Here is a 21338-nt window from a genome sequence, read left to right on the forward strand (position 1 = left end):
TAGCATTCATTTCACAGATGTGGTATGATCTTCACTTGCGGAAGCCAGAGCATCACAAATAAAATAATTGGCCCGATAGACACTGTGGTTAATTAAGAAAAGTTCTAGATTTGGTGCACCAGCCCCCTGTATCTGTATTAATAAATTTATCTTATGTCCTGAGTAATTATAAAAACCGCTTAACAGAGACTTGCATTGATAGTTCTCATCATACATCACAAAGACATTTGTAAACAATGACGCCGCCAGCAAAATGTGATATTAATGTCACTATGTTCCCTGCTGAACTGTCTGGTATAGAAAACCAGCTCGTTCTTGTATTATCAAGATGATTGTGTAACTTTCCCTGGAGCAAATATCATTTTAAACATGTACAAGATCGACCAGAATGATAACAAACTGGTGAGACGCTGCAAGAATTTCAGTTTTTTTTTTTAAAAACTTCACATAACATTTAAAACTTGTGATGCTTACACTGCTTTGCCTTGAATGCATGCAGGCAGAATTGCCCAGTCTATGAAGATCCCTACTATTTATGATTTCATAGATCAGCCTGCAAATAATAAGTAAAATCCATAACTACTAAATTGATGATCTTCTTGATTTCTTCTGTAATAATAGTCCCACACTCTGTCACGAGTTCCAAACTGTATTAATACAAAAACAATAAGCTAAGACAGAGATTTGCTTTCGCATTTCCACTCTATAGGGCCTTAATCAGCTATAACAGCTAATTCAGAGGTCCACTAATCCATCTCCACTCTATAGGGCAGGGATAAGCAATTAGCGGACCTCCAGATGTTGCCAAACTACAAGTCCCATGAGGCATAGCGAGACTCTGACAGCATCAAGCATGACACCCAGAGGCAGAGGCATGATGGGACTTGTAGCTGGAGGTCCGCTAATTGCTTATCCCTGCTATAGGGCCTTAATCGGCTTTAACAGCTAATACATATGTCTTCTAATGTGTTTCCACTCTATAGGGCAGGCATGTCCAAAGTCCGGCCCGCGGGCCAATTGCGGCCCACGTTATGGTTTAATGTGGCCCCCTTGGTAATTTGGATATACATATCTTTTTTGTGGCCCCCAGGGCCACAAAAGATTGTGGGGCAGATCCACATACATCTGCGTGGGCGCAGCGTATGTGAGATACGCTACGCCGCTGTAACTTACTTTGCTATTCTTTGAATCCTGAAAGAATTTGCGCCGTAAGTTACGGCGGCGTAGGGTATCTCTCGCGGCGTAAGGGCGCGGAATTCAAATGCGGCGAGTAGGGGGGCGTGTTTCATATAAAAGAAGCGCGTTCCCCGCGCCGAACGAACTGCGCATGTCCCGTCCATCAAAACTCCCAGGGTGCATTGCTCCAAAAGACGTCGCAAGGACGTCATTGTTTTCGACGTGAACGTAAATGGCGTCCAGCCCCATTCACGGACGACTTACGCAAACAACGTAAAATTTTCAAAATTATACGTGGGAACGACAGCCATACTTAACATTGAGTACGCCACCAGATAGCAGCTTTAACTATACGCCGGAAAAAGCCGAACAGAAACGATGTAAAAGAATGCGACGGCCGCTCGTACGTTCGTGGATCGTCGGAAATAGTTAATTTGCATACTTGACGCGGATTACGACGGGAACGCCACCCAGCGGACGTCGAAAAATTGCATCTAAGATCCGAAGGCGTACGAAGACGTACGCCTGTCGGATCTAACCCAGATGCCGTCGTATCTTGTTTTGAGGATTAAAAACAAAGATACGACGTGGGAATTTTGAAATTACGCCGAGGTATCAATAGATACAACGACGTACTCTCTTTATGGATCTACCCCATATACTGTATTTCAGTGCTGCCTCGGAGGGGACAGGGAGGGGGCGGGACGAGCGCCATCAGATTACATGCAGGAGAATCTCCTGTTTACTCAGCGCGCAGCTGTAATTAGAAGTCCTGTCTCCTGGGCTGCCATTGGATGACTGTTCTGTCTAACATAGGAGGCGGGACTTTGTATTAAAGAGGCCGCCATGTAAACAGGAGATTCTCCTATATATAATCTGTCGGCGGTCGTCCCGTCACCCTGCCTATCCCCCTCCGAGGCTGCAGATGGGCATTAATCAGGCTGCACCAATGTCAATGGTGAGGCTGCACTGATGTCAATGGTGAGGCTGCACTTCTGACAATAGTGAGGCTGCAGATGGGCACTGATTAGGCTGCATTGATGGGCACTGACACTTATTTTGCTTCACAGTTATTTAAAATGTAAGTTTTTTTTCCTGAAACTTCCCTCTTAAAGTGAAGGTGCGTGTTATATGCCGATAAATACGGTATATCCAAATAACACACCCAAGCTTATCTCTTCACCACACACAGCCACAAAGGCAAGATAATTCTTGTTGGGCAGTATATTAGTGCTCGAACAAACACACTTAGACTGCATTTTAATGGTTCAAAGAATGCCAGGCAAAATGGTCGACCCTCACGCATGTTCACTTCATCAAATCTGGCCCTATTTGAAAAAAGTTTGGGCACCCCTGCTATAGGGCCTTAATCAGCTATGAGAGTCAATACAGAGGTCCCTTAATGTGATTCTACTCTATAGGGCATTAATCAGCTATGACAGCCAATACAGAGGTTTGCTAACATGTTTCCACTCCATAGGGCCTTAATCAGCCATGACAGCTAATACAGAGGTCTGCTAATGTATTTCCACTCTATAGGGCCTTAATCAGCTATAACAGCCAATAAAGAGGTCCGCTAATGGATTTCCACTCTATAGGGCCTTAATGAGCTGTAACAGCTAATCCAGAGGTCTGCTAATGTGTTTTCACTCTATAGGGCCTTAATCAGCCATGACAACCAATACAGAGGTCCCCTAATGTGATTATACTCTATAGGGCCTTAATCAGCGATGACAGCCAATACAGAGGTTTATTAACATGTTTCCACTCTATAGGGCCTTAATCAGCAATGACAGCCAAAAGAGAGGTCTTCTAACATGTTACTACTTTATAGGGCTTTAATCAGCTATGACAGCTAATACAAAGGTCTGCTAACACGTTTTCACTCAATAGGTCTTAATCAGCTATGACAACTAATGCAGAGATCTGCTAATGTGTGTCCACTCTATAGGGCATCAATCAGCTACAACAGCTAATACAGAGTCCCACTAATGCGTTTCCACTCTATATGGTTTAATTAGCTATGACAGCCAATACAGAGGTCTACTAAAGTTTTTCCACTCCATAGGGCCTTAATCAGCTATGACAGCTAATAGAGAGGTTCATACTCTCTATGGCCTCAATCAGCTATGACAGCAAAAACAGAGATCCCTTAATTATTTTCCAAGAGAGGGAGGTGTTATGTAGTCCCAACACATTCCTAGGGCAATGGCCTAGGGCAGTGGTCTCCAGACTTCGGCCCTCTGATTACCTTTATTTAGCCCTATTACTAACATTGATACCAGGCACTATATCTCATATTGACAAAAACAATGGGGCACATAATTACTTCCACTAATATAAATGATCAGGCACTATTCTTCCCACTATTACCGATAATAAGACACTGTTCCTCCTTCTACTGATCACAGGTAATTCCTTTACTCCCACTGACCGATAGGCCTGAGACATTGCTATTCCTATTGATACTGGGAATAGGCAATGTCTACTCTTATGACCAATGATGAGACACTATTCCTCCTCCTACTTATCACAGGGATTATGTAATTATATTACTCCCACTGACTCCTAGGCCTGAGACATTGACTATTCCCATTGATATTGGGGCATTTTCCACTCCCACTGGCCACAGACTGAAGCCTCGTACACACAACCGAGGAACTCAACGGGCGAAACACATCGTTTTCCTCGTCGAGTTCCTTGTTAGGCTGTCGAGGAACTCTACAAGGTAAGTTTCTCCATTCCCGTCGAGGAAATAGAGAACTTGCTCTTTTTTTGGCTCGTCGAGTTTCTCGACAGTTTCCTCGACGATAATGTACACACGACCGGTTTCCTCGGCAAAAAAATATCTCCCAGCAAGTTTCTTGCTGGTTTTTGCCGAGAAACTCGGTCGTGTGTACGAGGCCTGACCCTCAATTCCTGAAGTACAATAAACTGGCCCTTTCTTTATAAGGTTTGGAGACCCCCCTGGCCTACAGTGGCAACAATCATCAGTACGGTGTTCACCCCAGGACAGCAAGTAAATAAATGGCCCAATCAGCAGATTAAATGTGGAAAAAAAAGTTAAGCAGCCAACATGTCTAAGGATTGGTAAGCTACAATACCAGGGCCCTCTGATCCCTCCTGTATTGAATTTTATTGTAATTGTACTGTTTTCCTCGATGTTGTAAAGCGCTGCGCAAACTGTTATTACAACTTAGCTGGCAGATGTGTAGCAGCCCGCATACACTGATTACACAATCACTCCTACGGTACCAAGCTAACATTAAATAACCTTGTTTATTAGATGTCCAAAATGAGAGGAAATAACAGAAACAAAGCCGACCCACATCTAACTCTATTTATGGAATTGCACATTCTGTCCAATGCAGGATACAGTCTCCCTGTGTTGCCCAATCATCAAGGAAACCAATGTATTGGGCTTTTTTGAATGTAACCCTGCAAACTATTTAATAAAAATAAATATTAAAAAAATATATATTTCCCTTCATTTAGAGAACTGATAGAACTCCTTGCTGTTGACTACTTTTTAATCCGTTCTGTATCAAAAGTTTTTTTAACATTGTACACACAGGTACAAGGAAATAATGGTATAACGTACAAGTTTCTAGATCAAGTAGCTTTCTCAACCTTTTTGGACCAAAGGAACCCTTAAAATAATTTTCAGGTCTTGGGGAACCACTCCTAAAATCAGTGTATTGGTGACCAGGGAGAAAAATACCCCCTACATTGGTGGTCAGTGGGAAGAGTGTCCATTATTCTGGTGCCCAGTGAGAAGAATGCCCTGTTAAAGAGGGGGTCAGAATGCCTCCCTTAAAGTGGATGTAAACCCTTACATATACCAAGTGAACTGACTGGCCTCAGATGATACACAGAGATTAAACAAATCCTCCTACATAAGCTGTACCTGTTTATCTGCAGTCTTCTCTTCTCTACATCTATTTAAAGACCAGAATTTATAAAGCTCGCCTGAGCTACGAGAAAAAGTGGCAGAGAGATGAAGTTACACTCTACAGGGCTTAGTAAGCAGAGATGATTGGAGGGAAGAGACCCCCCATCACTCAGCACACTGGGACAGAGCTTAGCCTGTCAATCAGCTGGAGGTCCCTCACCTGTATATCTCTGCAGCAGGTCCGATGCAAATTGCACAAAAAAAACGTGTGCCTTTTTTGGTCTGTTTCAGGTCTGAATTCAGCCCAAGTTCGGGCTGAAATCGGACCTGAAACGGTGAACCAGCATGCACCGGACCCCTGCTTTGCGACAGATGTGGCGATGGTGTAAACCCAGCCTTAAAGACAGTTAAAATAATCATTGATGGCATGCAGATGGCTCTGCCAAGTGGTGTTAGCCCTGAAATGATGTAGAAACCATCAGATGAGAGGTCGATCAGTTACAGCTCAAGGAACCCTTAGCAACCTCTGGATGAGCCTAGGGTTCCATAGAACCCTGGTTGGGAATGGCTGAATTAGAGCTTCTGTAGATGTAACCATGAAATACAGTTATATGCAAATACTGGTAAGTAGTACTGGTAAGGGACAATGGTACACACTGTATCTAATTGTTGTGCCCTAAAGTGAGCAGATTATGGAGACTCCTCCGCACATTACTACACTCCGATTTCAAGAGAAACCCCTGTGAGGCCCTTCTTTTTAAACCTATAGAGGTATTATTTCAAGAACACTAGCTAGCAATGCATCTTTTTACAGCGACCAAACTCACTATTATCCGGGCTTGGAAATCTTCCGTTCTCAGTTTCGAAGTGGTGAAACATTGTATATAAAGGATATCATGGTTAACGAGAAACTGATAGCTATTATGTCAGACTCCCATGAGTTTGGCAGTTTTGAATAGTGCATGTGCATCCCTCGTATTTTGGCCATCTTCTTTTAGCAATCTAACACTTCTCAGTACATTGACCACTGAAACCTCCCTTCCCCCTCCTCTTTTCCTTCCTGATCCAAACTCTATTCTTGCCCTTTCCTTTTTTCCTTACCTTTCTCCCTAGTTTTCTTTATTTCTATCTGGTCTAACTGAATCCTAGTACAGTTGTTGGGCCAGCCTTCGGTTATGGCTGTTGCTGGATTTTTTTGATGTCTAGAGCTGAATTGTCAACCTCTTAAGACTTGTTTCTCACTCGGATCTATTGGATCTCTCCGCCTAAGGCCTCGTACACACGACCGAGTTTCTCGGCAAAAACCAGCAAGAAACTTGCTGTTTTTTTTTTATTTCCAGAGGAAACCGGTCGTGTGTACATTTTTCGACGAGCAAACTGTCGAGGATCTCGTCGAGCCAAAAAGACAGCATGTCTTATTTTTCCTCGACAAGAATGGAGAAATTTGGTTCGCCGAGATCCTCGACAGCCTAACAAGGAACTCGACGAGCAAAACGATGTGTTTCGCCCGTCGAGTTTCTCGGTCGTGTGTACGAGGCTTAAGTTCTTGATAGAGTTCTCTACCTGATCCTTGTATAATTTCAATTATGCAGGGTTCCTACCATTGATCCTCCCATACACCAGTGGTGTATTTAGGTTGTGTGCTGCCCTAGGCCTGACTAAACTCATGCACCCCCAAATTTAAATATGCCCCACCCCTTCCTGCCGAGGTCACACCCCTTCTGTTTAAGACCCACCCTGAAATTTTGGAGTGGGGACACTAGTTCTGAGGGCCTGGGGGGGGGATGGATCCCCTCAATTTGCATATATTTACTCTCACTTCCTGTTTGGCTATGGGGTAGAAAGTGAAGGGAAATCTCTGCAATGGGACAGGGATGGTAAAAAATAAAATGGGGCTATAACCATCCCTTACTCTGTCCAAAATGAAAAAAAAAAGTGTTGCCTATAGTTCTACTTTAAGCGCAAATTTCTGATAATTTTATGGAGAGGACTAAGAAGAAATAGCCATGCCAATGGTGCAGCAGAAAACATAGCACAGTGAGTAAGGTTTGTGGTCCAGGATGATAGGACAGTCAAAATTAGAAGCAGCTTGCGTTACACTAACAGTGTAGAGCAAGCCGGAGGGTACTCTTTCCATGCTGCCCCCCTGCAAAGTGCTGCCCTAGGCCTTGTTGGCCTAGGCCAGGATACAGCGTTGCCGTACGCAACTCTGTTTGTACTGGAAATGTAACTTTTCTTTGCTGACGCAAGTAATGTTGTTCATTATCTGACCAACGGCTCTGTTTAATGTGCTATCTGTTAATAAAAACCTTTGTAAAAGAATGGAACCACCCTAAGAAAGGAAATGTGTTACTGGTTCGATTACCAGGTGAAAATAAATGGAAAAAAGCCTATGGATTGGAAAATTTAAGTATATTACTTTTTTGCGTTTTAATAAACACTTTTAATAAAGTATGTTAGAAATACATCCTTTACACATATTACTTTTAAAAGTTATTTGACTCTCTGATTTTCTACTCTTGGGGATGTGAAATGAATTCAGTCCATATTTTGACTCACACCAGAAAGCTCAGGCATAAAAAAACACGAGCTTAACTGCTTGCACTAAGATTGTTGCTATCTTAGAACACCATAGTAATGCTGCTAAGACGTACTACTGTCCAGAAAAACATTTTCAGAGAGATCCAAAGATGGAAAGACAAAATACTGAGTTAGAGCTTTTATTACATTGTCCAAGCCAAAGATAACATGACAGACCAAGCATCTTCTACAACAGTCTCACTACCACATTATTTATAGGGTAGCGAGATAAGTGAGTGAGTATTTTTTTTTTTCGCCATATAGGATGGATTTACTAAAGGCAAATAGGCTGTTCACTTTACAAGGGAGCTTAGCTTACTAAATTAGTGTCCCGAAGGTCTCTAATTGCAATGGAATTTAGCTTTCCTAATTAGGTGATTTCCATCATCCAATCATATGCAAGCAAAAACACAGTTTTTTCTTTTCCTTGCACATTATTGGGTATTCTTTGCAAAGTGAATTTTCACTACATTCACTAAGCTAAGGTAAAAAAAAAAAAAAAAAAAACATATTTGCCTTTAGTAAATCAACTCCAAATGTTTTAGCTCAAAAGAAACAAAAAACGAATTAGACAAAAAAAGTATCGATATTAGTCCAACTTTAATTCTGGCAGTTGCCCCTTTTAAATCCCCCTTTCTTAATGTTTTCTGTATAGCGGCTAAAACGTGATTACATTTGGGAGAAAGAAAAACAAAAGCTGGCGTGTTTTGTCCTGAGTTTTCTGGCACATGGCTGTGGAATATTATGTATCTTCTGAATCATCTTTCCACATTAATCGCCACTCAATCCTTACTGTAAAAGATCTGTGTGTCGTCTAAGTGGGGAATCCATTTCTACGTCAGCGACTTACAATAGGATTCGGGTCATTTGGTAAAGGTGGGGTAGTGTGGACATAACTCTCTCCCAGCCCAGACACACATTAACTATGTTTGCACAGTTTTCTCAAGATTTATATTTGCTCGGGGTTAGAAACATTAACTCTCTAAGAACCAAGCCAAAAAATGTTTGTCAAGGAGCAAAGTGATGGAGGATTCTTAAATTGCAGCCCCGGTAGCACCATTTGGTTAATCATCCCGCCACTTAATGTCTTTCTCCTGCAAGACTCAGCGGGTCTGGCATTTCAGGGTGTAGCCCAGAACTGGTTCAGACAATACCTCTGTTTTATGATGGATAATGAATAGCATATCAGTTCAGCTCAGTACAAGCTTGGGAGAAAGGTCAGGGCAACCTGCAAGACACACACAGCTACCAAATACTTTGCTCTGGGAATCAGCGAGGACCCGACTGCCAACACAAACACACTTTTAGACTCCTCAGCATGTTGCATCTCATTGTTTTAAAGCTTGTCCTAGCTTATATAAATCTAGTGTCTCCGCAATGTACCAAACATGGAATGTTTAACTCTCTTCTTCCCAGGAAAGCTCAGTCAATGGAAATTTGTTTTAGTTGTGTGCACCTTGACTTTGGACCATGGGGGTCAATGCTGGGAAGAGACAATAATTATATGGGGTTGTGTGTGTTCCTATTACTATGGTAAGTTAGGTATATTGGAAGCTCCTTGAGGCTTCAGTTTCTCCTTAAAGCTGAAGTTTACATATGGAAGTTGGCAGGCCAGTTGCGACAAGGCAAGCAAACCAAGCAATTGCTTGGGGTCCCAAGCAGGGCACTTGCCGCACTTCCTATAAATGCTGCAGCCGCCTGAGCGCTCTATAGAGAGCCTCAGGCGGCTGCAGCACTGCTGCCTCTCTCGTCACTTCTTCCCCTTCCCTGTAGCATGGCCGAGCTCCACTTCCTTCCTCCTTGTCAGTCTGGCCGGGTAACGAGCGGTACAGGAGATTCAGTTTCCTGTTCCCGGCCAAACTGACAGGAAGTGCACACAGCAGTATTTGCACTGTAAACATTTTTTATTTATATAAAGTGTGGGTGAACTTAAACTGTATCGCTATACTGTGGTTTCTGTAGGCTTTGCGTGCGTGCGTATTTTGTTGCTGGTTGGTTGGCCTCCATGTCTATTTTGCTTGGGGCCCCCAAATTCCTTCAAACAGCTCTGAAGTTGGTCCTTCTTGCCATTGTAAGTATGTATTGGATCCCTGTGGATGCTGAAAATCACTCAAGTGGGTGCAGCTACTATAGTGATCGCCACTGTCTTTCAGTCCTGTACCAAGGGGCTGCCTTGCTGAAAACAGGAGGTTGCTCACTCCGCATGGGCACCATATTCAGAACACCTTGCACTCTTCTCAATGAACGAAAGGTGTTCTTTGATTAGATGAGGTAAACAGGCAGGACATTGACATCACTGACTTCCATTTAGTCCAATCACAGAACGTCTTTGCATTCATTGAACAAAATGGAAGGCGTTCTGTGAATGGTACCCATGCCAAGCAAGCGACCCCCTACATTACTATGCAGGAGGCAGCCACTCAGCATTGGACCTGAAAGACAGCAATGTTCACTGGAGTAGTGGTGCCTACTACAGTGTTTTGTAGATATGTGCACACTGAAATATTTTGTTTCGGAATTTCGTTTTCGACCGGAAAATAAATTCATTTAGCTACTCCCGAAATTAGTTTTTATTTATTTTGTTTTGTTAAAAAATCTGTTTGTCCGAAAATCCGAATTAAGGTCGAATCTGTCAATTGAAGGCCTATGGTGTCTGTCAAATGTTCTAAGAAGATTTGACGAAGCAGCTAAACTGTACGACGCCGCGATTGTACATTAACGGTCAAATGCTCCGCCCACAAGCTATAGTAGAATTCTAATGTTGTATAACTAGTAATAATTATATTTATTAATTTTTATTACTAGTCAACCAACATTAGAATTCTTCAATAGCCTGTGGGTGGAGCATTTGACCATAAAAGTCCGCTCGTGGCGACTGCTTCGTCGAATCTTCATGTTGAATCTTTTCTCTCTTTGTCGAATAATCTTGGACTTATAGAGTTAGGTTAGGCACATTCAACCTGCAGGTTCGATAGACACAGATCGCTATTGTCACTGTCATGTCGAATCTTCTATCTATATCAAACATTTGTCGCAACAAAATGAAAAGAAAGCATTTTTTATGTCGGATCTTTCGGATTTCGGATTCTGCGCGTTCGTTATTGTTTGTTAAAATGAACGCGAAAATCCCAGAAATTCGGACAAAAATGCATTCGGATGAAAACGAAGGCACATGTCTAGTGTTTTTCATCTTTCAAAAGGATCCCTCAGGTATGGCACATACATAGTTGCATTGGTCCAAGGTAGACCAATGTAACTATCCTAAAGAAAAGCACACCTAAACTTCAGCTAAATAACTAGAGTGTTATCACATTAGCGTGCCTTTTAATACATTTTACTTACACTTTTCTCCATCTTGATGAGGGACAGGTTGTTTTGAGGGGTGATCTGCCAAGAGTTCTTTAGTGAAAACCCAATTGCACTAGATGGTCTTTCGGCCGTAGGGAGAAATTTCTTAAACGTGCACCTGAGAAGCCTGACCGGCCCATCGTATATTTGGAATCCACGAATCGGAAACGTCCTAGAGATTAAAAATGCAGAAACTTGTTATTTGATGTCAAACAAATAATTTTATGATTTGTGATGTTAGGTTTTAGCACATTATTTAGAATCTACATTCAAGTTTTTATTTTTGACTGACTTTATGCTGCAGAGACCTGAATAGCCCCTACTATTGTATGCTACATACAATTTTTTTTTTACTATTATTATTTATTGCTAAATTAGATGTATTGCTATTTGGAATAATTATTTAAACTGGTTATTGAGCTTGGCATAACATAAATACATCAACAATACACTTGGTTGTAAGATGCCATATAATAGTGAACACCTGCATATTAAAAGGGGATTTTCACCCTCCCTACCTACTTTCTCTCATTCCCCTCCTATCACATAATAGGATATTTACAATTTTATTTTATACATTTTTCAGGGAATCTATTTTCGGACTACTTGGTTTCTTCCCTAGGTTGAAATGGCATATTCGTTGCCCCCAGCTTAGTTTTGTTTTATGGACCCTGCTTTCTATCTACACATTAGTGTTTCTTAGATTTTTTTTTTATAAATTCTTGTCTATATTTTTTTGGGTTCATGAGCCAGTATTTTTTAAGTCGTCTATTTTATAAAGTGGATTAATTTTAATACAGACATCTATAAGTTACATAAACTAGAGATGTGCTATTATAGTATTAAAATTACACTTAAACATTTAATTTCAGTAATTTTACTTGGACGCTTCGTAACCAACTACAGACTATGAATAGTATGAAAAACTTTAATAAAAGAATCGTACTTGTTCCGCGGCAGTGACCTCTGTTCCCCCGAGCCACCACGTCCCCAGTAGCTGTTCTGCCCACCCTGTGAGCCAACATTCTCACTCTCCCCCACAAAGATGGAATCAGAGACCTCCAAGCTGGATCCTTCATCAGTTGGGAATGTTCCATCACTAAAAACATTACAACAAACCAACCGTAATTATGTTAGTGTATACAGTATTGTATAAAACAGCACGCTTAAAGGCATAGTTTACCCTTACCAAAGAACTGCCTATGCATACAAGGGATGTCTGTAGATAAAACAAACTGTGCAGCTTTGACCAAAGTTGAATAAAGCCCTTTCTATAGGTGTAGACCATTTACATACCTCATGAAGCCCAACAATCCAAAACACCCTACATCGTTCCAGATTGGTCCACTTTTCCCTAACCCTAAAGACACAGATGCTAGTCCTGCTCGTACCACAGAACAATTAACAGATAGTCAGGACGCCCACTAACACACAGCTCCTTTCTCTATCTGCAACGTAGAGAGCGTCCTGACTCTCCTGTAGCCCAAGGGAGGGGGCGAGCACGACACTCCACACCAGGGAGAAAGCCTTGCATTACTGTGTGGAGTTACAGACAGAAGATCAGGAAGTGAGGATTTCTCAGAAGAAATAAGGACATTTAAAAGCAAAATGAAAGGATTAGGTAAGTTAAGGAGGACTGCACTAAGGCCTCGTACACACGATAGGTTAAACAGAGGACAACGGTCTGATGGACCGTTTTCATCGGTCAAAACCGATCGTGTGTGGGCCCCATAGGTTATTTAACCATCGGTTAAAAAAAAGCCAACTTGCTTTAAATTTAACCGATGGATTCCTAACCGATAGGTCAAAACCGATCGTTAGTAGGCACAACCATCGGTTAAAAATCCACGCATGCGCAGAATCAAGTAACGCATGCTTGGAAGCATTGAACTTCGTTTTTTTCAGCACGTCGTTGTGTTTTACGTCACCGCTTTCTGACACGATTGTTTTTTTAACTGATGGTGTGTAGGCACGACGGACCATCAGTCAGCTTCATCGGTTAACCGATGAAAACGGTCCATCAGACCGTTCTCATCGGATGGACTGATCGTGTGTACGCGGCTTAAGGTAAAGGAAGCTATTTAGGAGAAAAAAAAAAATTACCATTACAACCCCTTTAATGCTACTCTTATATCAAGACATTGCAAAATGTATTTTAAAATGTTGCTTGCCTTGCAAAACGCTCTCAAACCAAGGTTTTACTGTACAATTAACATGGATGTCAGTGTCGTTTTTGGCGTGCGGCGGTTACTTTCCCTGTATTTAGCACACATCTACAGTATGTTTCTTCAACCTCTACGTTTTACTGCAGGTTACTAAATAAATCCTAGCATTGCATTGGCGTCTGTGAGCAATAGTCAAACTATACTTCATTCTTCTGTTAATAAGTGATCCCAAATATATTACCAATACATTGTAAAATCGATATAAATCCCCTTATATGATAATAAAAAAAAATGTTAGAAGTAATCATAAAAAAAGAGTGCAGGTGGAGGGAGATTTGCTGCTATAAGAAAAGAAAATACAATTTTTATATCAGTAGTTGTGAACAAATGTCATGACTTCCTAAGCACTAAGTAGCAATACTAACCGCACACTATAAAATTATTATAGACACGGCCATACTACCAGTCAAATCCCAGCTCGCCACCTTCCCAAACAAAACATTTCTAGGAATTTCATTACGAGGTGTGAAAACTGCTGGTTCCTTGCCAGGTATTACCATGGAGGAAAAAGCCAGTACAAGTTGTGCATACATTTATTAGTGATTCATAGCCTGGAACGCGCCAAGCTCAGCTGTACGCTCATTGCCTGTTATTGGGGTGGGGGTGGCGAGGTGCGTTCTGCAGATGTGATGACGAGAGGGAGCAGGACTGGCATGTAAAGAGTAAAGTGGGCATTTCCGAATGAAAATACTGTCACACTCTGCAAACACTGAGTGACACAACTAATAAAGCCAAACTAAAGGAGGCTGGAATCCAGTAAGTACGGGGACAAAGGCGAGCAATAAATCTGAGTACATAGAATTCTCGGCATAACTCTTCATAAAATGATGTGGGAAATATTTCTCACGTTGGCACACAGTATCAAATTCTCTTGTGAATATTGTTTTCTTACCTGGCTAGTGTAAGGCCAATTCCATTGTCTGAAAACCTGTAGGGGGAAAACAGACACTGAATAAGAACAATGGACAACATTAGCACTAGAGAACTGACTTAAATAACTGGCTTATGCAGAGAATATAGTATTAGCCTTTTTATATCATTATTGTTATTATTGTAGCAGGCTCATGTTGTAAGGGGCCTATTTATAAAAAAATATATATGCTTAGACATTTGCACATCACAAATAGTGTATATACTCGAGTATAGGCCGACCCGAGTATAAGCCGAGGGACCTAATTTTACCCCAAAGAACTGGGAAAACGTATTGACTCGAGTACAAGCCTAGGGTGAGAAATGCAGCAGCCACTGTAAGCGGAAAAGAGGGTCAACAATGCCCATTTAAACGCCTCACTGTGCCCATTGCAGCCTCACTGTGACCATTGCAGCCTCACTGTGCCCATTGCAACCTCACTGTTCCCATTTCCATCTCACTGTGCCCAACCTCACTGTGCCCATTGCCACCTCACTGTGCCCATTGCCACTGTGCCCATTGCCACCTCACTGTGCCCATTGCCACTGTGCCCATTGCCACCTCACTGTGCCCATTGCCACTGTGTCCATTGTCACCTCACTGTGCCCATTGCAGCCTCCCTGTGCCCGAGTCAGTGTACCTGAAATTTTTACAGGCTGCGGGCGTCCATTCATTGTTTAAAAGTCGCGGTCTCCTCCTGGTCCCGTTCCATGATAGGTGTTTACCAGCAGCGTATCACAAACGTCTTCTCATCCTCGGACTCGGTTTCCCAGCAGACACTATGTTCAGTGTTCAGTGTCCCGCCTATCACTGACGTTCTCTTGTCCGAGGATGAAAAGACGTCCGTGATTGGCAGAACACTGAACACAGTTTCTGCTGGGAAACGCCTATCACGGAAGGGAACCAGGGGGAAGCCGCGACTTTTAAACAATGGACGCTCGCAGCCCTTCAGGTACACTGACTCGAGTATAAGCCGAGGGGGGAATTTTCAGCCCTAAAGAAAGTGTTGAAATACTCAGCTTATACTCGAGTATATACGTTAATCCCATTTGTGTCTTAGATGTTTATTTCCTATGTTTGCCAGCTCCATCTACTGACCATAATGCATTTTTTTTATTAATGTCAGGAAAATAGTGTATTGTGGCCACTAGATAGAGCTGAAGAAAAACAAGAAATGGCTGCACATCCAAAGGTTCCAAAAAAAACCTTGGCTTATACTCGAGTATATGGTACATTGAATTGAAAAGCGTCCCTTCGTTCTTCTGCCACCATACCCACACACACATGTATGTTTGAGTTTTGAGGTGCACACCCAAATGCAATAGGCTACGCACACCTATGACATCATCATAACAATACAAGAACTGTTCTTTCGACTCTCATGCATGCATTAGCGCACTTTACTAGCAAATGACATACCCTGAGTTGCGAAAGGTGATGTCCCCACCTCTGGCCCATGCACCATGGTCATTGTTTTTAAAGGCTATGAGTCTGTCAAAAAGAGCCATCACTCGAGGTTTAGCTGGATCTGAATCCTGGTGAGGACGGAATCTAAATAAGTAGGAAACACAGCAATTAGTAGAAAGAAGTAATTATACTGATAAGGTCTCCCAGACAGGAGAACATGAATGGCTTATAAAGATTCTTTTAAAGATGGGTTTTGCAAGATAAAAGGACTACAGATTCTTTATAAAGTGTTATGATGTGCACACCCAATCAGATTTGGTTTAAAAGTAAACAGAAACGTATAGTTGGGGAATACAAAGAGACAGCCATTGCTGACCTCCCACTTGGCTGTCTCTAACTTCACTACATTCCGAGCCACTGACCTGGAAAAAGCATGCAGATAAGTCAGAACACTTTATCTGCACACTTGTTGTGAAACAGTTCTTCAGATAGTATTAAAGCCAGCTATTAAATCAGCATGACAAGGGGTCACTACAGCTTTCACAAGGAGAGGTCAACAATGGAAGTCAATGTATTCCTCAGTACAGGTTTACCTCCAACAAAGAACAAGAGTTTGCTTGACTGAATTGTCAAATCTTAAAGTTTCTGTACAGAGTGCATACAAAACAAGAGACCAATTATGGAGGAATCTCTAATCGTCTAGATTTTCTGTAACTTTAAAGTTTAATGTATTTTCAGTAACCGTACAATCTAGAATATTTTTTGTATGTTTAACTTAAAGCAGATCTAAACCCATTAATTTAATGATTTTCCAAACTACCGTATTTATCGTCGTATAACACGAGCCGGCGTATAATTTAAGAGGGAAGTTTCAGGAAAAAAACATTTTTTTCAAATAAACCACTTTGAAGCAAAATAATGGTCAGTGCCAATCAATGCAGCCTGATTAAGGCCCATCTGCAGCCTCAAAACGGCCTGATGCCCATCTGCAGCCTCAATGCAGCCTCTGTGCCCATCTGCAGCCTGATCTGTGCCCATCTAATGCATCCAATGCCGCCTGTTGACTATCTGCACCCTCACCATCTCTCATGCAGTGCAGAAAATCAGGAGGGGGACGTGCCCGCCGGAATCACCGAGCCGTTATCTTCTTTTTACAGTACTCGGCTCTCAGTTCACAGTCACATAAACAGTCCCGCATCCGCCATCAGACCAGCTCCAATGTCGGTGGCAGAGGTGGGACGTGTGTGTGAAGTCAGAGCCGAGTAAACAGGACATGACGGCTCAGTGATTCTGGTGGCGCTCGTCCCCCTCCTTCTCCTCCATGGTACGCTATTGACGTATAACACGCACCCGTTTTCAGGGGGAAAAAGTGCGTGTTATATGCCGATAAATACGGCAGTTACATTCACCATAACAGTTGGCTGAGCTCTCATCCAACCTTTCAAGCCATCACAGATCACATGTGCAACAGCAAGGCAGCTGCAAATCACACAGAGGCTAAAATGGCAGCTTCCTTGGCTGTAAAAGACGTCCGGGGGGAGGGGGGGCAGTTCCACTGTAGCCTCCCTGGAGGTATGATTATGTCAGATTTTGGCATCTCAAAGCGGTAAATTGTTTTGCGTAGAAATTTGGCGTTTTATATTGTAGGCCTGTAATTCTTTGGAATAACACTCTTAAATCTGTCCAAACAAGAGTCTAGTAGACATCCCAGGTATGATAAAGTTTGAAACTCGAAATCATAAATTATAATATAATAAATAACTATAAACAAGTATAAAACATAATAATAATAATAAAATGAATTTTCCTACGCTCAATTCTGCAAGTTATTCTAATTTATTATGGCTGTTTTCTAGCTGGTCTAAAAACCACTTTTGACATAAAGGGACACTTTTTGGTTGCCATGAACAATCTCAAGTTTCCAGGCAGAAGCAACAGTATATATATATATATAGTATAAAAGTGCATGCAGGGCACTGGACAAAATGGATGTGAAATGATTTCATGCAGTAATGTAATCTGTAAGATTACAGTGTACTGTATGTGTTCTGTTTTGTGTACTTTTTGAATTTGCCGCCAGGCTCCGCCCCAATGCGTTGCGGCATCAGGCGGAGGACACAGTCTGCGGACACCAGGATCCTGGGGACAAGGTAAGTAACTTGCACCAGGATCCTGCAATGCAATCCTGAGTGTGGCTCGGGGTTGCCGCTATTGGTACTATTGGTACTGAACTGTAAACCTGAGCCACACTTAAGAATACCGCCAAGGAGGTTAAAGTGTATGTAAACACTAACATTACATTTATTTTAATTGCTCCCTTTTGATCTGTGTAGCATACACGCAAATACCTGCTTGTGCTGCTAGAAATCCAAAGCCATCCTGTGTCCTGTGCATTTTGTAGCGTTTTATTTATTCCCCCAGCTATTCTACAACACATTAACTTTATATTTCTTTAGAGGTTCATTCAATTATATTCTCTTCATAGATGACATAATTATATTATATTATTTCAATCAACTTAATTTCTCAATTACTTGTCATCTAATAGCTGCCATGAAGCTATGATTATAACACTTCATGTTACATAATCTTATCCTACAATCCGCTAGGTTATCTATTTTCATTTATGGGAGTTACTTTTCTGAATAATTACGCCTTTTTTTACTATACTATTGTACATGTTCTGTTAATGGAATATCCATTTCTATTTTATTATTGTATATGCTTTGTTAAGGAAATTTTGTTGATAATTATAAAATTCAATAAAATATTTGAAACAGGAAATAAAGTGAATAAAGCCTAAAATAAATAAAACTCATATGCCGCGTACACACGATCATTTTTCGGCATGAAAAAAACTTTGTTTTTCAAAAACGTCATTTAAAACGATTGTGTGTGGGCTACACATCATTTTTCAGGTTCTGAAAAACGACAAAAAAAAAATTCGAACATGCTGCATTTTTTAATGTCGTTTTAAATGATGTCATTTTTCGGGTTGTAAAAAATAATCGTGTGTGGGCTAAAACGACGTTAAAAACACGCGCATGCTCAGAAGCAAGTTATGAGACGGGAACGCTCGGTCTGGTAAAACTTCCGTTCATAATGGAGTAAGCACATTCATCACGCTGTAACAGACAGAAAAGCGCGAATCGTCTTTTACTAACACGGAATCAGCTAAAGCAGCCCAAAGGCGAATGGAACTTCCTCTTTATAGTGCCGTCGTACGTGTTGTACGTCACCGCGCTTTGCTAGATAATTTTTTTCAAATGATGGTGTGTGGGCAACGTCGTTTTAATGATGAAGTTGGGAAAACTTTGTTTTTTGGACATGCTGAAAAACAAAGTTTTTTTTCATGCTGAAAAATGATTGTGTGTACGCGGCAATAGAGCCGCCACATTCAAAGATTGGTAAGATGCAAATATTAAATTTTTGTTCTTTTAGATACCATTATTAGACTTTTTGAGATGACATTCACAGTTTGTTCTTTGATATTTTTGCTGTTGTAATACCGCTAGAGATGTGTAGATTAGCCACTAGAAGCCGAGTGGATTAGCTGCTACAATATCCCTGACTAGCTGTTAAGCAGTTGTTGAGATAAGATATCATTCAGATGGGAGGGAGTACAGAGAGAGGTGGCGGCCTACTAGACTTGCATTGTGAGAGTATCTGTATAGCCTGGTACACACTACAGTTTTTTTCATGAAACCCAACAGAAAAAAAAACTGACAGCTCCGGTCGGAGCCACTGTACTAACCATGCAAAGTCAGTTCAGCGATCTCCCGCAGCTGAGCTGTTGTGTTGTGACAGATCAGAGTGCTTCTGATTAGTAAAAAAGGTCACTGACCACTCAGAATCACTGTGATCCATCCCAAAAGAAGAAAAGAAGGGAAGAAAAACAGGGATATTAACCACTTAAGGACCGGGTCACGAACATTTATGTTGGCAGAATGGCACGGACAGGCAAATATACGTCACTTTAAATTTGCCACCATGTGGGCGCGCGTGCGCCGGTGGCGGCACACGATTGCGCCCCTGAGCCGGCACCGCTGAGCGCGCCCCTGCCGCGACCTCCGTGTTCGCGCCCACGAGACCCGCGGACTCGATGTGCGCCAGTGTCCCTTGATCGTGTGTCACAGAGCTGCAGAACAGGGAGATGCCTGTGTAGTGACAGGACACTGATCATCTGCTCCCGCTCATACTCGTAGCCACGCCCCCTAACAGTTAGAATCACTCCCTAGGACACACTTAACCCCTTCCTAAAAATGCCATAAAACTATCTCCTATTTTGTAGACGCTATAACTTTTGCACAAACCAATCAATAAACGCTTATTGCGATTTTTTTTTACCAAATATATGTAGAAGAATACATATCGGCCTAAACTGAGGGGGAAATTTTTTTTTTTTATATATTTTTTAGGGATTTTTTTTATAGCAAACAGTAAAAAATATAGCTTTTTTTTCTAAATTGTTGCTCTACTTTTGTTTAATAGCGCAAAAAATAAAAACAGTAGAGGTGATCAAATACCACCAAAAGAAAGCTCTATTTGTGGGATAAAAAGGACGTCAATTTTGTTTGGGAGCCACGTGCAATTGTCAGTTAAAGCGACGCAGTGCCGAATCGCAAAATGGTCCGAGGCTGAAGTGGTTAAGTCCCTGGACTGCAACATTGACTGAGTGAGCACTGACAGCTCATCACCCATGGAGGCAAGTACAGCTGGGACCGGGGGGCTGGGGAGGGTTCATTTTTTTTTAAGAAGGTAAACTATAAACATTGAATTAAAATGATTGTATAGAACTACAAAGGAGGAAGCAGCGCCTACATACATAGCATAATGAGAAAAAAGTGTATATAAATAAATATATATAAAATATGGACCAATGTAAAAAGTTGTCGAAAAAGAGAGGAAACCCCTAGAGTGGGACTGTGAGAGCACTACCACACAAATAATAGGATATAGAAATTACAAAAGGTATTTATTGAAACAACACATATAAATATAACACGTAAGCGTGGATACAATAAAAAATTGCAATGGAAAATATGAATTCCTGTAAGCAATGTAAGGAGTTTAACATGTAGGTCAGATAGGTACAAAGTAGATAAAATATTAAAAATAACCAAACATCCTTCATTATATACTTTTCTATGAGAAATAGTATCCGTTTCCTTCAACAGAGATCCAAGGTTCTGAATGAAGCAATATTTCCAGGAATGTGAGTTATCAATTCGCAGGGAACCAGAAAGATCTGAAGGACTGAACGCTCTGTTCTTGGTGAAATAACATTTACTAAAAAAATATTGTTTCAGCCCGCACAATCATACATCAGTCTGGTGGAGACAACCGAGGACTCACCGTGCATTGTCCACCGTGAGATACTCTCTGGGGTTCTCTGCATTTGCTTCTGTTGTTTTCACTCCCTTTCCAATGAATAAACCAGCCTAGAAGACAAGAGTTAAAAACATCAACTTTCATTAAAATGTTTTATTATTTAAAGTATAACCAAAGGCCAAACTTTTTTGGATAGAGTGGAGAGGGACTAGAATATGAGTCAGGGGATACATCAAAAAGGCACTGGGACTTCAATTCTTATTGATACAGAGTAGCAAAAGGAAGGGTGGCAATTAGTGGAAGACCTCATTGGCTTTGGTTAGGTGGCTCCCATGCAGCCAGGGCTACCCTTCAATGGGCACCCAGAAACGTCACTTAGAGCCTAAACCTAAAGAAGGAACACCAGATAAAATTAACAAAGAAGTCCAAAATGGCTTTAATTATTCACAGACAACATGTTTTGGGGCAA

At 41.4% G+C, this 21338-nt stretch overlaps 2 protein-coding genes across 5 annotated transcripts in view; both read right to left on the bottom strand.

Moving 5' to 3' along the window:
* LOC120931210 (cell migration inducing hyaluronidase 1) overlaps positions 1-21338 on the bottom strand; it is a 226115-nt gene that overhangs the window by 177161 nt on the left and 27616 nt on the right. The gene's annotated exons all lie outside the window — the stretch shown is intronic.
* Positions 1-21338, bottom strand: part of LOC120931208 (cell surface hyaluronidase-like) — a 193208-nt gene that overhangs the window by 56346 nt on the left and 115524 nt on the right. For all 3 annotated transcript variants that reach the window (XM_040342420.1, XM_040342421.1, XM_040342422.1), the window contains 5 exons: positions 20894-20979; positions 15551-15682; positions 14114-14149; positions 11943-12095; positions 10991-11168 (listed from right to left, as the gene is read on the bottom strand). In XM_040342420.1, coding sequence (XP_040198354.1) covers positions 10991-11168; positions 11943-12095; positions 14114-14149; positions 15551-15682; positions 20894-20979 — 585 coding nt within the window. The remainder of the gene's footprint in view (positions 1-10990; positions 11169-11942; positions 12096-14113; positions 14150-15550; positions 15683-20893; positions 20980-21338) is intronic.

Source organism: Rana temporaria, chromosome 3, assembly GCF_905171775.1.
Source record: "Rana temporaria chromosome 3, aRanTem1.1, whole genome shotgun sequence".
Lineage (NCBI taxonomy): Eukaryota > Metazoa > Chordata > Amphibia > Anura > Ranidae > Rana > Rana temporaria.